At 34.8% G+C, this 15,760-nt stretch overlaps 2 protein-coding genes and 1 long non-coding RNA gene across 3 annotated transcripts; 1 reads left to right on the top strand and 2 right to left on the bottom strand.

Moving 5' to 3' along the window:
* Positions 1-335: 335 nt before the first annotated feature.
* LOC118348485 lies at positions 336-1,351 on the bottom strand. The gene is made up of 4 exons (XR_004801555.1): positions 1,321-1,351; positions 1,130-1,222; positions 727-1,029; positions 336-462 (listed from the first exon to the last, which is right to left on the bottom strand). It is a non-coding gene; the product is annotated as an uncharacterized LOC118348485 (long non-coding RNA).
* Positions 1,352-7,873: 6,522 nt separating this feature from the next.
* On the top strand, positions 7,874-11,595 carry LOC109003855 (glycosyltransferase BC10-like). The gene is made up of 2 exons (XM_018982175.2): positions 7,874-9,289; positions 11,080-11,595. The coding sequence occupies exon 1, from the start codon at positions 8,196-8,198 to the stop codon at positions 9,276-9,278; it is 1,083 nt and encodes a 360-aa protein (XP_018837720.2). The 5' UTR covers positions 7,874-8,195; the 3' UTR covers positions 9,279-9,289; positions 11,080-11,595.
* On the bottom strand, positions 11,557-15,682 carry LOC109005597 (vacuolar protein sorting-associated protein 60.2-like). The gene is made up of 7 exons (XM_018984606.2): positions 15,389-15,682; positions 14,752-14,903; positions 14,018-14,111; positions 12,988-13,059; positions 12,786-12,897; positions 12,211-12,368; positions 11,557-11,993 (listed from the first exon to the last, which is right to left on the bottom strand). Exons 1-7 carry the CDS (start codon positions 15,455-15,457, stop codon positions 11,940-11,942), a joined length of 711 nt encoding a protein of 236 aa, XP_018840151.1. The 5' UTR covers positions 15,458-15,682; the 3' UTR covers positions 11,557-11,939.
* Between the last annotated feature and the right edge of the window lie 78 nt (positions 15,683-15,760).

Raw genomic sequence — 15,760 nt, 5'->3', positions numbered from 1 at the left:
TTATCTTATCATTAGGGGTGTTCATCCGGATCCGGATTATAACCGGATTTAATCCGGGTTTATTATTATTTTTTTTAAAAAAGACTTTAAAACTTAAAAAAATATTTTTATAGCACTTAGTTTTTTTTTTAATTCTGATAATAAATTAACAAACAAAATAAATAAAAAAGCAAAATAAATAAAAGTGTAAAACAAATAATATTGTTGTTACATCACAATGCAAGACATAAATTTACAAAAAACAAAAGAAAAAATAATACATCACAACTAATTAAACTAAAATATAAATTTACAAAGAACAAAAGAAATAAATTTACAAAATAGACCAAATGCAACCCATATTCCCTTTGGATCAGCAAGCATGTTAGTGATGGCTGCATCAATAGCATCTTGATTTTCCTGTCTTGCTGCTCTGGCTGCAAGCAAGACAACTGTGTCTTTGTCTATATCTTTGTTAAAAACCTGTGCATATATGAGTTACTGTTAGGATTATTAGAACAAATGAGGGAATTGAATTACTAGGATCTTCTTAGAGTTCCATGCACAGAAATTCAGAAGCTTCTTATTGAAATCAGAAAAGTGAATGGTAAATTGCTACGTTTTCCAATGGAAACCAATGAAAATAGCTAAATCATGCAACCATTAGCGCCTATCTTTAACTTGTTCTCGCATTCAATCCTAATGAATTAATTGAAGATGGGTGATTAATTTGTTTTTCATACTCACCTTGAGTTGGGAAATCTCCATTGAAATCATTGTCAGATGACGATATAGCCTTCGCTGAAGATAGTGCCCCAATATATGGAGAAATACTCCCAATGAAACCAGGAAACACAGAAGGATCATAATTATCGGCAGCGCCTAATAGGAGTTAGGGAATCATGCTTCTATAGATCGATTTCTGAGCAATGTGGAACTCTAGCGTATATGGTTCTCAGGCAAACCACTATGAAATTTGTCAGGATTCAAGTTGCTTCTTCAAACAGACTGACACCGCGGTTCCCATTGTCCTCTGAACTATAAATTAACCTAGTGGCACATCATTTATGGTCAGATATTTGTGTCGAAGCAGATAAGTCATTTTAATTCCAAAAGCAGACTGCATGTTATCATAAATCAAACACCTTACCTGTTCTGACATAGCATTCATGACTTTGGAATAACAAAAAATTTGTAGAAAGGCAATCGAGTACTTTGGGCAGTACCGTCACAAAGTGCTGGCCTGCAAATCAAACAAAATGAAGCATTATTTATATATTTTGTGGAGAGAAGGTCTCATGACCTGTCAAGAACAACTCAGTTACAGATCTTTACTCATACCAGAAGATTGAATTGCTTGTGAAAGAGCCCGACAAGCTGCTGTAGATAAACTACCATTTTCCATGTGTCCGGACATAAAAAGTTTCTCCAGCATGGGCCAAAAAACCGTGAGAAGTGCAAGTATAGGATCATCAGCCGAAGGCCCATTTGGTAAAGGCGCAAGATGACCAAATACAGTTCCAATTCTGAAATGATATGATCAGACATGAGAGATGGAGTACAAGAACATGTGATATAATTTTGTTGAGAAGGTAACAAATATCCAAGCATGGAAGGTTCCCACATTAGTCATGAACAAATGCACTGGATGGGGGGAAAAGAATCAACCCTTTAATCAAAATATAGCTTTTAGTAAAACTGTTGCATAAGATAGTCCACCTTTTAATTTGACATAACAAACTCTTTTTATGGTAAAAAAAATATACAATTTTCTAGTCCAGCAATTCTATAATGTGGAGTAATGAGCACAAATCGGTAATGATATTAATGGATCAGTTATTACCTTGGATTGGTAATCTTCCAGTAAGTTGGTTATCTCGCAAGATCAAGACCTCCAAGTTGCTTAGATTAGCCATTTCTATATCACATAATGAAGGAACACATTTGTTAGTTTGAAATTATTGTAGCGAGAAATCCATATATATAGAAAGAGGCCCTTCGATTTCTTCATGATATATTATATTCTTCACCAAAAAAAAAAAAAATGCTATTTCTTAATTGAAGAAATAGGCGCTGATCCAATGAAATAGGCGCTGATCCACCAACACTACCACTAAAACTACCTTCCATCTGTTTTAAACATAAAAAATAATGTATATACTTCAGCATTGTCCAATGTAAAACAAATGTAAAAGGATGTATAAAACAAATAAACAGAAAGAAATGGGATAGAAAACCAGAATAAAATAACAACTAAGCTTTAAAATATATTTCTGGCATGTGCATGCAGATCAGATAAGCATTAATTATTTTTAAAAATGATATACAAATTCACCAAATTTGTTGCTAGGCATTGGTTCTTCCTTGGGGTATAAGCTTTTGGACTCTAAATTAAGCAATCAGCAAAAGGATCATTTTCATGGTACGGCCTACTCCTGAAAGATTTATGAATCTATGGACTTGGAAAGAAGCTGTAAATACAAACAGTAGAAGTAAAATTGGGCTGGCAGGATGAGAGAGTTCCCAATCAATGTAGTATATGCAATCATGAGCTGTTTCATGTTAGGTGATACCCTCTAATTTCTTTCCAGCTTGGGGCTTAATTTGGACGCAGGCTGCAGGCAGGCATGTTAGGTATTTTCTGTGCATCTAATTTATCTTTATCTTTGACCCCAACCCCCCCCCCCCCCAAAAAAAAAAAAAAACCTAGCTAGCTAGCTAATATTTTCTTTGCGCGCTTTATTAATGAGATTAATGATAATAGATGATGATCATTAAATAATGTTCTTTTGGTAAGAACATTGTTAAGTCTAAAGATAATAGATGGGGCTTTATTAATGATCATTAATGATAATAGATGATGATCATTAACTTAAAAATGTGCAATGGAATAAAGATTCCTTCAATTGCCTAATCGAATTGGAGGTTTAAGTGTAAAGATAAGACATAGTGCGAGTTCTACATTATTTACTACTATTTGTACAGCAATTGATATGACCAAACCAAAATTTGAGAAAGTGATTTCTAGTTTGTGAAACTCTATATGATATTTTCATAATAACTAAAAAAAAAAAAATTTACTCCATTTAAAAATTTAGTTTGCAACATTCCATCCTACAAGCCACACCAATCTTTTGGTAATACTAACAGATAAATTTATACCATTTCTGCTTTCTTTCAAGCTTTTTTTTTGGATAGATGAGAAAATTTTATTAAGACAAGTAAATAGGCATGAGCAGTAGTATCAGGCACATGTTATTTTCCAGTAAAAGCATCCCAATCCAGACAGCCAAAGAAGGGCAAACTGCCACTACTTCAAACTATAAGGTGTTCTTAAAAGCCAAAAGTAAACCAAAAATAAAATTGGTGGGTGCATTCGCTGGTGATAGCACCAAAAATAAAGTAATATGTGATGCATTATATAGCTAAATGCGGGTTGACATTCAACCTGGATGTGAACATTCCCTCAGAACCTATACTGAATTCTTAACAATCAAAATTCACTAGGGATATTGCACGTCAGCATACTAAAAGGTTTGGAAAGTACCATTCTCATAGAAGGCATAATGCCATAGACCCACTGTAATGGCAAGAAAACTATAAATCCCATGTGAAAACATAGCAAATGAAAAATAATATAAACCAAACAAACAGAATATTACATAAAAAAGTGATTAAAACTAATGTGAAAAACAGAGAAAATGAAAAAATACCTTAAGAGCTTAGAGAGAGAGAGAGTATGGATGAATTTATGCTCAAAATTTCATATTCGCTTTCTTTTATAAAGTTCAGAACAGAATGTCAAAAATAAGCTCATGTCTACACCAGTCATAACAAAAAATACTTTCTTCTTAAACAGAATCTCATGAGTAATGCAGAACAAATAAATTAGGTAGTTCAAATTTATTTTCATAACCAAATATGTATATTTTTCAAAAATCAACCTCAGCTCATTTTATTTTAATGCAAAGTCTAATATAAGAACCCCACTTATCTGGACTTCTTAACTTTTTCGAAATTTTCCTAAAAAATGTCGAACAATAATTAAGCGTCACCTATGACATAATAACGCAAATTTTCATAAATTTCCAATTAAATACATATTTCAATATTTAAGCCTAAAATGCTAAAATGACCTATTTTATTTTTCCTCAAAACTTAAAATTCTCGTAATTCCCAAAATACCATCATTTCCCAAAACCATCAATATTCACTTAATCGAATTCGTACTAAATCAGAATTTAATAATCTAAAATTCTCATAATTCCCAAAATACCATCATTTCCCAAAACCATCAATATTTTATAAATAACTAGATAACTATAATACATTGGCTACTAAAATTTCCATAAAATAAGTCATGAAAAACTCATCTCTTAAGAAAAATAGGTTTACTTCCTTTAATTAACAATATTATCAAAAAAACAACTATAATATTTAATGTGACTTAAAACAAAACCCATTTAAACATAGATCCAAAAAAAAAAAGACCTTTCACCCGAAAACATACATCTGGAACTTTCCATATATATATATTAGGTTAAAACTGGTAAGTACCCAACTTAGGTTGAAACTTTACATATATATATATATATATATATATATATATATATATATATAAATACACCTTATGAACAAAAACTAGTGATGAACATAAACAAAACATATGAATAATATAAGTGCAGCGGCGTCAGGGACTCTCTGAGAAGGTAACGTGCGACGACACAAGGTGCGATGGGAGGTGGTGAACTCGGTAGCTATGCACTGGATGAGAGAGAGAGAGAGAGAGAGAGAGAGAGACAGAGAGATGCACGATGAGGGATGGACAAAGTCAGGATTTAAAGAGTGAAACACGGCGTGTGCATGGAGGTGTTACAGAGAAAGTTACTCGCGGCAACGGCCTGGGTGGCTAACTACGGTGGCACGGCTAGGCGTGGCTAAGATGCTGGACTGTGGGTTCCATTTGCGCCACGGAGGAGAAGTCTGAAAGGGTTGGTCAAAGCGCAACAATTGCCATGCTAGGAGGAGCAACCAATTGCTCTGTTTTGAGATGCGGAAACAGGAGTGTTTCAATGATGCGTGCGACAAAGCTTCTAAGTTGGGCAGCTAAGTGTGGAGTACAGTGGCTTACGACATGCGTGGGAGACCCCGGCATGCTGGTCAGCGTCGCTAAATGCGGTGCATGGAGTTGGACAGTTTCACACGGTGGCTAAACAGGGTGTTGCATTGGTCGTGCGTGGAGAAGTATTCTGTAGTGGCTATGTTTCGGTGTTGGTGGCTTGCGGTGGAGGGGGGGTCTGGCTGAGGAGGGCAGTAACTAAGTTTCGGTAGTGGGAAACCAAGAGGAGAGGGGGGAAAGGAGAACGGCTATACTAGGTTTTTTGTCGAGGATGAAGAACATATGAATATATAGATGGATGGATGACCAAAAGAAACCCTAGAGATGAGGGAGTAACGTGTATGCGGATGGAAAAGAGTCGTGCAGGTGAGGAACTGTTCATAAACTGAAAGTTTTTCCAAGGTTTAAACAAACAGACAAGATCTCCAGATAAAAAAAAAATCACTACTCGATCCATAATATAAAAATCAAAAAAATAAATAACCTAAAATATCACGCTCAAATGAATAAATAAATCCATAGTCCAACCATACAAATTCTGGATCCGGATGTTACATAGGGAGCATCATTCACTGTGAAACATGGATGTTTTATGCATTGTACATGTTTCTAAAATATTTTATTGAATAAGTGAGATGATAGAAATATTTCATATTTTTTATTAATAAAATAAACAAGAGTTCTAATCTTATAATAAGTAAGGAAATTTATCAAGAGGTTCAAGCTTGGTAATAAAATTAGGATAAGTGAAAGCTTCGAAATGGTTTTGAAATTTAGAGTAACGAATAACGATACATACGTAATTATTTTATATAGAGAAGTTGTATTTTGTAAAATAATAATATTCTTGCAACTCTATTTTATAAAAATACCATTTATTTAAAATGAGATTGCAAAAAAAAAAAAAGATCAAATTTCGGGATAGATGTTGTTTTAACCAACGAAAGCTAAGGTATTTTTATTTTTTATATTTTTAATAGATAATAATATCCTTACATCTCCTTTATTACTGTTTTACTACTTAGTTATTTGTTTTTCTTTTTTTATTTGAATTTGGATTAAATATCTTAGAACATGATTTTCTTGCATAATCTAAAAAAAATAAACTCAATTAACTAATGTAGCCTTGTAATTTAATTAAAAATTAATTTTTTTTGCTTTTTGAGTCAATTTTTATAAAATTAAATTTATTTTTAATTAAATTACATGATTAAGTTAGTAGATTGAATTTATTTTCCTTTAAATTTTAAAAGAATGTCATGTTCTGAAATTTTTAATTTAGATTCAAATAAAAAAAGAAAAAAATAATTAAATAATAAAATAATAATAAAAGATATGTAAGTGTGTCGTTACCAATAATTGGGACTACACAAATACTTTTTTCTCTCAAGAACATGTGTTGACATTTATTTTCCTTACTTTAATATTTGTGAAAGTGACTGGCCTTTTGAGCATGGTCACTGGTTAGAGAAAGTGAACATTTTTTAGAAAAGCTTTTTTTTTTTTTTTGGCATGATAGGAAAAGTGATCGAGCGTGTTGAAAAATATGTTTATAAAGAATTTATTTTTTTGGTGTTTTTCTTTTTCAGTTTCTATGCATATGGTATTATTAATTTATGGTTTTTGATAAATACTAAAATAGATTTTATTGATTTCCTCTTGGACAGGTTTTATACTGAACTTTCAGGTAGCATGTAGTTTTTATTTTTTGAGAAATATTTTAATCATAAAAAAATTATATAAAAATATATTTATAAATTGACATAATTTGATATTATATATTAGATTGTACGAATCGTATGAAATCGTGTTAGTTAATAAATTTATTTTTGTGTGAACTATTTATGATTATTTTTAATGAATTACTAACTATTCTTTATCTATATAATGACTAAAATGATCAAAGATAAAAATTAAAAAAAAATTAAAAATTATAATATAAAGATCAATATATTTAAAAGATCAGCCATAAAAATCATATTAATATAATTGATTCTCGAGGAAACTGATGCCAATGAAGAGACAAATAAGTTTTTAGAAGATGAAAAATCCTTTTCGTGGTTAAAATATGCCAGAAAATGACCCAAATGGGAGTAAATTTCTAGAAAAACATTGTTTAAAGCATTCTACCTTTTTTTTCTTTTTTGATACCTTGAAAAGCATACTTAGAATTTTGTTTTTGGCAGTAAATAACAATTGGTATTATCATAAAGTGTTTAAATAACAGTAAATGCAGGCTCAATTTGAATTGAAAAATATTCTTAATTCATCTCATTATTATAATTTTCATAAATTTTCACATAAATATAATAAAAAATTTATTTTTTTTAAATTTTAAAATAATAATAATATTAAAAAATATTTTATTAATAATATTTTATTTAATTTTTATATTTCATCTCATCTCAATTCACTGGCAAAACTTAACCTTAGAGTTTATGTCCACATTCTCGGTCCTGAAATGAGAGATACATAAAATAAATCTAGTAATAGTTGATCGAGTAAATTTTTCAGATTCAATTCATAATATTTATTTATTATAAACATCTATAAAAGAAATCTTTGCATTTAATTTGGCAAGAAATCTGACCGAATGAGTAATGTTTGATGTTAAATGTGGAGTGCTCAAGTTTGGGAAGAATATAATTTATTATTAAAAAAATTATTTTTTATTTATAGAAATTTTATATTTATTTTTTTTTTTATAAAATAATTATAAAATATTTACGCACGAAATATCGTCTTCTATTCTATTCCTTTGCTTTCCACTTCACCAAAAGCAAAGAAAACATAAAAAGAAGAAAAAACAGAGTGTATCCCAATCTGCAACTCCATTTTTATCCCTTTCACTCCTCTTTTATTTATTTATTTGTTCTCTCCACTTTGTCTTCCTCCTCATATCAGTAGATTCAGTAACAGTCCAGTGTTCACTTAAACCCTTGATTTTATCCCCCGTTTCCTGCTCTAAAATCCAACCCCAGAAGATTCCGGGAAATCCCAAGAAATCTCAAAAGCTATCAAAACAAGGGAAAAAAGCATTTGGTTGTCCCTTCCATTCCATTCCTCCAAGTTTTGATCTTTTTTACACAGACCAAGCATGTTGTCTTCAACCCCATTTGTCCTCTGCTTTTCCATCTTCCTCTCTGTGCCTCTCCTCTTTCTTTTCGCCCCTCAAGTCCTCCCTCCCAAAGACGTTCCTTTCTTACTTCCATACGAGCTCGATGACCTCGCCCTCTTCCGCAAGGCCAACGCCCTCGCTTCCTCGTCCTCTTCGAGGACGCGCTCCTCCACGCACTCCCGCTTAGGTACTGCCACAAACCCCAAGCCCAAGATCGCTTTTCTTTTCCTCACCAACTCTGATCTCTATTTCGCCCCCTTGTGGGAGAAGTTCTTCCATGGCTACCGTCAGCTGTACAATATCTACGTCCACGCTGATCCCTCCGTCAAAATCACCCCTCCCGGAGGCATATTCCAAGGCCGGTTCATCAAGGAAGCAAGGAAGACCGAGCGGGCTTCGCCGACCCTCATCTCCGCCGCACGTAGACTGCTCGCCGTGGCCATCCTCGACGATCCTTTGAATTTTTACTTTGCCCTCGTTTCCCCCCAATGCATACCGCTCCACTCCTTCCTCTTCGTCCACAACTTCCTCTTCAGAAACCCTGTAACCTCCTGGAAAGATGCGTTCATGTCACCTTTCCCGAAGTACCGCAGCTTCATCGAAATAATCTCCGACGATCTCAACTTGCCCGGTCGCTACATCGCTCGTGGCGAAAACGTCATGCTCCCGGAAGTGGCGTTCGAGCAATTCCGAGTCGGATCTCAGTTTTTCATACTGAACCGTAAGCACGCGTTGCTGGTTCTAAGAGACATCAAGTTGTGGAGGAAGTTCAAGATGCCATGCTTGAACATAGACTCCTGTTACCCCGAGGAGCACTACTTTCCAACTCTTTTGTCCATGGAGGACCCAAAAGGGTGTAGTCACTACACGCTTACGCGGGTGAACTGGACGCACAGTTTTGACGGACACCCCCACTTGTACAAGCCGGAAGAAGTGTCGACGGAGCTTCTACACAAGTTGAGAGTATCAAATTCGAGTTACTCATACCTATTCGCCCGGAAGTTCTCAGCGGATTGCCTGAAGCCGTTGATGGAGATCTCCGATGACATTTTCCAGGACTAAACTGAACTCGGGTTTGCTTCTTCCACTTTATCACTTTGCTTTTCTTTTTTCCTTTTATAACACAAACGAATTAGCCTGAGTTGACCCGGTTCGAGTCTGAATGAACCGTCCGAGTCTCATAAAAATCTCAGCATATTTTATAAGTAAAATGCTTTAAATCTCAAACCTAATTTTTGGCCACGTCTGCATCAATGATAAATGTATGTGTAGTAAAATATCTTTTTTTTTTTTTTAATTTGTAACTTTGGATTGATAAAAGTATTTAATATAATATGTAGCAATTTTTTGCAGGTAATTTAATTTGTAGCATTAAGTTAATCGAATATAATAGTGTTAAGCGTAAAATAAATATTAATAATTTAATTTATGATATTGGGTTGATAGATCAGAGAATTAATATATATTAATATCGAAAACTTTAATACATGATATTGGGTTGGTGGAGGCTTTTGATTTGGCAAGTTTTGGGCTACAGAATATTACACAGACAGAGATTATGTGAGGCCAAGAGAATATGGATTTCAAATGAACATGAACATTTAATACTGTCTTTCTCGTACCATCTAATTTGGACAAAGAATTAGTAAGGATTTTAATGAAATGTATGACATGGTGCCTGGTGGTAGGCAATTACTCTTTGTAGCAGGGGCAGTTCATTCCAATCAAATTCTTTGGTGGAGTTGAAAAGGAACCCTTTTGCAGAGTTGGAGTTGAAGGCCCTGTTTGGTTGATAGACTCAGCTGAGATCAACTCAACTCAATCTAATTTTAAGCTGAGTTTAGCATCCAAACACTCAACTCTCAAATTATTAAATTAATCTCAACTCAAAACCTCTTTACACGTGGGACTCATAACTTTTTTTAATTCAACAATTTTTACACGTGGGACTCACAACTTTTTTCAACTTTCTATAAATACATCTAAACCCATCTTAACATGCAAACACATTTAAACTCATCTTAAGTGGATCCCACAAAACTCATTTCATCATCTCAACTCACTATTATTCATAAAGAGCTCAACTTAACTTAACATCCAAACGCAGCCTTAAAAGTGCTACCACAATGTGAGTGGTCAGCCATCAATATATGGTGGTTGATGAGTTAACTTTTAGTTTGTGATTTTGAAAGACTTGGGCTACCAAGTTTGTACGTATTTCCCAATAGTATTTAAGTTTTGCACGCATGAAATTCCTGGCCCTAGTGGACAAATTCAGCAAATATCTTAACACTTTAACCTAAGAAAACTCAAAAAATTGAACCCCTTTCTGTTTTTTAGATGTGTTTGGAGAAGAATGGCATCGTATTAGGGTCCTTCCCCTAACTGGTAATGAGGGATTCTGTCTTGTTGCCGACAGCGGTTTTCCATGAATTCAAGAGAAGCCGGGACATGCCTTCTAGGTGCTAACCATGTATAGATATTATGATTACAGGGACATGTACTTGGAAATTTCTTTTAAGGTTGTTAGCAATAATAAACAAGTAGGCATGCATGCTGTCAAAAGTAAATGGAAAATGAATTGGTCCCCATAATTGACAATGAAGTTACAGCAATCTAAGGATGATGATCGAGCCTTAACATGAAGTATGGAGGGGTTTAGTATGGTTTTTACAAGATTATGATAATTCATATATGGCTAAGAATGGATTAATCTTAAGTCATATTGAGAATGAAACATAAACATATGAATATCCAAATATAAATCTGTCCTTCAGTTAGGTTGTTGAAGATGCCCTCACCATATCAGATCTGACTCTCAAGTGCAGCACTCACTGGATGCTTTGTGTATTTTATTTTTCAGGACACTGGAATGGAATCTTTTGGGTAAATCTAGGGAGTGGAAAAGAATTGCGTTTGGAGTGTGGAAAAAGACCCCAAAACCCAATACAAGTTGGGGGGAAGCTAAAAAAAAAAAAAAAAAAAAGTTTGGGGGGAAGCTTCAATGGTGTTGCTGTTTCTCTGTATAGAAGGTGGTGTGGACTGTGGATCGCGCCAAGTGTGATTCCTTGAACGTTTCTTTTTTATGCCTTTTTCTTTGTTTTTGGCTGTCCTTTTCTTTTTGTTTTTTTAAACTTGGTGCTTATATAAAGTGCACGGTGGCTTCGGCTCAGCGAGGAGTAGGAAAAAGCAAGTACACCAAGCTACATTGTTTTTTCTATATTATTTTGAAAGCAAAATCTCCCCTTTGCTCCTTCCACCAAACTTCTCTCCTTTTGTGTATGTATGAATTATGCAAAGTATGAAGAAGAAGCTGTTGTATGAATCATGCAAAGCTTTATTTCGTAAATAACAGTCATGCAGCATTGCTTCCTCTCTAGCTCCATATCCATGTTTAGAAGTCACACATCTTAATCGTTCCTTTCATATGCATTGCGCTACACCAAGTTTCTAATTCCCCCCCATCTTTTTTTTTTCTTTTTTTTTTTGGGGGGGGGATATATACAAGTAGGCAGCGTTCACGATGAAAATCCAATCCAAAGGAAACAGCCAACCATAAAAGATACATTTATATATATATATATATAGGTAATAGCTAACCACAAAAGATAAACCACTAGATCAATCAAAGTTCCAGTTCTGCAAAATGTTTACACGAGGTTGCTGCTCCACACAAATTATGAATCGATGCACAAGAGAGTCTCGGACAGACATCAATAATTTCTAACCCCGAATAGTTGTCTGAGGGACAGCTGGGAAACCCAGTTCATCCTCAGCCTGCCAGAACAAAAATTTTCAGGAAAAGATAAACAAGGTGTTACTTACAAGAGATGTGTGCGTTTAACATGAAACAAAAGATGGTAAATTACGCCAGTTTTAGATGCAATGTACAGCCTTAAAAATTCGATGTGAAGGAAAGATATACACAAATTTCTCTCATGAGAATTTCAATTAGCAACTTTCTGACGAGATCCAAAAGAAAGAAGGATTTTACCTGGGCATGGGATCTGCCAGCTGGAATGGCTTGCCCCGAGGGTGCTGAAGGCAAGTTAAGCTCTGAATCCAAATCGGGTTCTTTATCAGGTTGGAGATAAGAGGGCACCCCATCAGATTCAGTTTCCATTCCCATGTCCGCTTCCAAAGCATCAAGCTCTGCACCCAAAAAAATTAGTTAGAAAAGAAAGACGAAGAACATGCAAGTACTATGCCCGCCCCCTCCTCCTTTTCTCTTGGAATGAAGGGACTTTCCCACCGAAAAGATAGTGAGGAATGGCTATTGAAGGAGTTATGACTTTCCTTGCAATATCGGTCATACGAGTTTACTTAAGAATAAGTAGATTAGATTAATGAGGGCATTTCATCCTACTAATGAATGACCATAATGCCTACAATCCTGTCCTGTGGACACATTAATAAGAACGCTTTCAACAGTACCTCCAGGATTTAGTAGTTCTGACATCAGATAGTCAATGGGAAAATTCATATCAGGAACATCCTGTGCAATGTTTTAAAACAATCCTAAAGAATATTTCCCTCAAACTTTAACCTACACATAAATAAAAAACTTACCACCCATGAGTTCTTCCTCATCAATGTCATCTGGCACACTATAACTTCTACCCAGGGTCTCTTGAATTTCATTACTGACATCCATTAGGTCCATCATCTCGTCTTGCATGTTCTACAGAGAAAAAACATTCGTTCAGAACCAGAAAATTCCGAAGGCACTCAATAGAAACAAAGGAAAAATAGAGATCAAAAGATTACATACATCAATATCTTGGATCTTCACAGATTTCATCATTCCTTTCAACTCCTGGTTTGCAGATTTCAAAGCTGACATCTGGAGAGAAGAAAAAAAATAAATTGTGGCAAAATACAGAATTGGCTTTACTATCTGGTTCCCTAAACATGGCCCATTGACCCAAAGCAGTTGTCTTACAACCTAAATGACTAGTAATGAGTGTTCGAGCCTAGAGCCTAGATTAATAACAATTTTTTTTTTATATAAGTAGAGCCTAGATTAATAACATAATTACAAAGACTCCCTCACTAGTGATAAATGGTTCCTCCCCTACCTCTTGTGAGGGAGGCAGCCGGTTCTAATCAGGTTACAGATTAATTTCCACCTGACCTGCCTTGAACCATGCTGCTTAGGGCTCCGCCAAGAAAAACGAATGTTTGGAGGTGAATATAACACAACCCCAGCACAATGGAACTTAATGCAGATATAGCGAACTCCCATTTGTCCCCCAAGAAAGTTAATGTAATAGTCCCTCAAGCCCCTCATATTAAAAGAAAAGAAAAAACCATAATTTCTCCAAAAAAAGCTGAAAACAATTATATATAGATCGTAGCTAATACTCAAAAGCCTAGTACAAGTCCCAAATATATAAAAAGGATACTTTAAACTAAAAATCTGGTTCAAAGCTTTCTAAAAGTCAAAATGAATATTTTTCTGGAACCCCATAACTTATCCCTTTCCTAATCAATTCATCCTCCTTCTGAGTCTCTTTAACCCTTTCCTTGCTATCCTTTTTTCTTCTTTTCCCCTTTGAAGAGAAGCATGGAGCTTTCGGTGTCATCTTTCATTTCTATAGATGTGCATCATGTAATCTTTTTGGTCAATGCACATTTACATAATATGTTTTGCATCCTGAATTACGTTAGATGTATTTCTTATTACTATACATAACAGGTATACATGATGTAAACTTGAAAAAAAGATTAAAAGAGCTTTTAAGGTCAATTTTTTATAATAAACAGTATAAAGAAATGAATGAAAACTCGTTAGGACATACAGTTTGTTGAGCATCTTTAATACCCTCAGAAGCAAAGGCAACTTGATCAAGATTGAACGTCTGATTGTACAGCATGTCCCGTTGTCCTTCATACCTGTCCAGAAGATTAATGGATTGGATAAATTCAAACGCTATATACACCATACAGATCAACAATACCATATATCATCCTCATATTTATCCATTCTCAACAAACTAAATTAACTTAAATATCAAAAGGATCTGTCTTCACTCTGATCATATCCTTAGCAATTTGACTATCCATAAATCAATCAAGAACCTTAGGAATAATTTTTTGCAATAATTTCTTTAACCTATCTCTAGGGAACCATGGATAGTCTAATGCAAGTCCTGCAAGAAGTAGGAAGTTTTAAAATTGAAGTGGGTACCAAAAACTGGCATTAATACTAGTACAACCGGTGAGCCAATATATGATTTCCATGTCCCAGAGTTAGTTATAAGCCAATGTCAATTGTATCGCCAAACTCTGTGTCCTGATATCCTGAGCCAAAGGGACGCCATACGTATACCAAATTGTATCCCTTAAAAAGACATCAAAAAATAAACATGTTTTCCAGTAAGAAGATTAAAAAACTTCCTTGTCAAGTTTTTTGCCCACTCAATGCAAATTTCTTTCAAGAGGAACAATTTCATATAAACTACCAGCGGTTACAGAATCATATATACCAATAAAATTGCAAAAACGAGGAAATGACACGAGTAAAGAGACCTACATTCGCTTTTGCTTAAGAACCCTCATGGCTCGAGCTTTAACAGCTTCTTGAGCAGGACCAGGTCTTGTCCTTTTTATCTGTTCTTTATATCTATTAAGTTCAGCATCGAGCTTTTTGATCTTTTCATCAACAGTATCCCCTCTTTTATTGATCTGGGAAGAATATATTCAGGCATCAGTCCGAGCAAACTTCCCGTAGAGAAACAATGGAAAGATTGAATATCTGAGCATGCAATAAAAAGGCAGGAAATTTCCAGAAAACCTCATCCAAAGTAATAAAGTTAAGCCTATAAATACTCCCACCATAAATGCAACATGAATATCGTACAGAATATCTAGAGCACGAACTAATTTGTTTTCTCGAAGTGCCCGCCACCAACTGGTCATACTGTAAACGGACTTCTCGTTCTCCCCCATTTCTTGTCAGTTGTCCCCGCACCGCCGGGGAAAAGAAACCAACTTGACAAAGCGTGATAGAAACTATTACAAACCCAAACCCTTGCCCTAATTTCTGACCATTTATCCGTAAGCAAAACGCGAGTAAAAACAATAATTAAACAAATAAAAGAAAACAACAGGTCGAATTAACCATAGATTAAAAAAAACAATAACAAAATATTTTTTTGATAGGTACGAACCCTGTCGGAGGCATCATTAATGGAAGGAGGGGGCTCTTTTTCTTTCTTGACGCCGAAGATCTTCTTCATCTTCTTCCTCGGAAAAACCAAACAGTCGGTGGATTTTTATTCAGCTGACACCAAACCGAAACGGAGACTTGTCTCACAAACGCTGAAGAGAAATTCGGAAAATTTCTCGTTGTTTTGATCCAACGATTGCGAGAAGCTTCCTCTGTTTTTATCCGCCCCCTGTCCGTCTCTTTCTATTATCTTACGGGGAAAAGCAGTTTCCTTTCCTACAAAGAAACGGACCTTGATCTTCTTTCGTTGGTGTTCATTTTGTTTGAAAACGGTAGGGATCGCGTACACTCGGGTTTATTCAAACTTGATGTA

Source organism: Juglans regia, chromosome 5 (assembly GCF_001411555.2).
Source record: "Juglans regia cultivar Chandler chromosome 5, Walnut 2.0, whole genome shotgun sequence".
In the NCBI taxonomy this organism is placed as follows: Eukaryota; Viridiplantae; Streptophyta; class Magnoliopsida; order Fagales; family Juglandaceae; genus Juglans; species Juglans regia.
This window is presented reverse-complemented; position numbering and strand designations above follow the sequence as displayed.

Bases quoted from the DNA above. Each gene is read 5' to 3' on its own strand.
- LOC109003855 (XM_018982175.2), top strand. From the start codon at position 8,196: ATGTTGTCTTCAACCCCATTTGTCCTCTGCTTTTCCATCTTCCTCTCT.
- LOC109005597 (XM_018984606.2), bottom strand. From the start codon at position 15,457: ATGAAGAAGATCTTCGGCGTCAAGAAAGAAAAAGAGCCCCCTCCTTCC. The intron at 12,369-12,785 runs GTAAGTTTTTTA...TTTTGGGTGCAG, and splicing joins TGAGGAAGAACTCATGGGTG to AGCTTGATGCTTTGGAAGCG. The intron at 11,994-12,210 runs GTAAAATCCTTC...TTGTTCTGGCAG, and splicing joins CTGGCAGATCCCATGCCCAG to GCTGAGGATGAACTGGGTTT.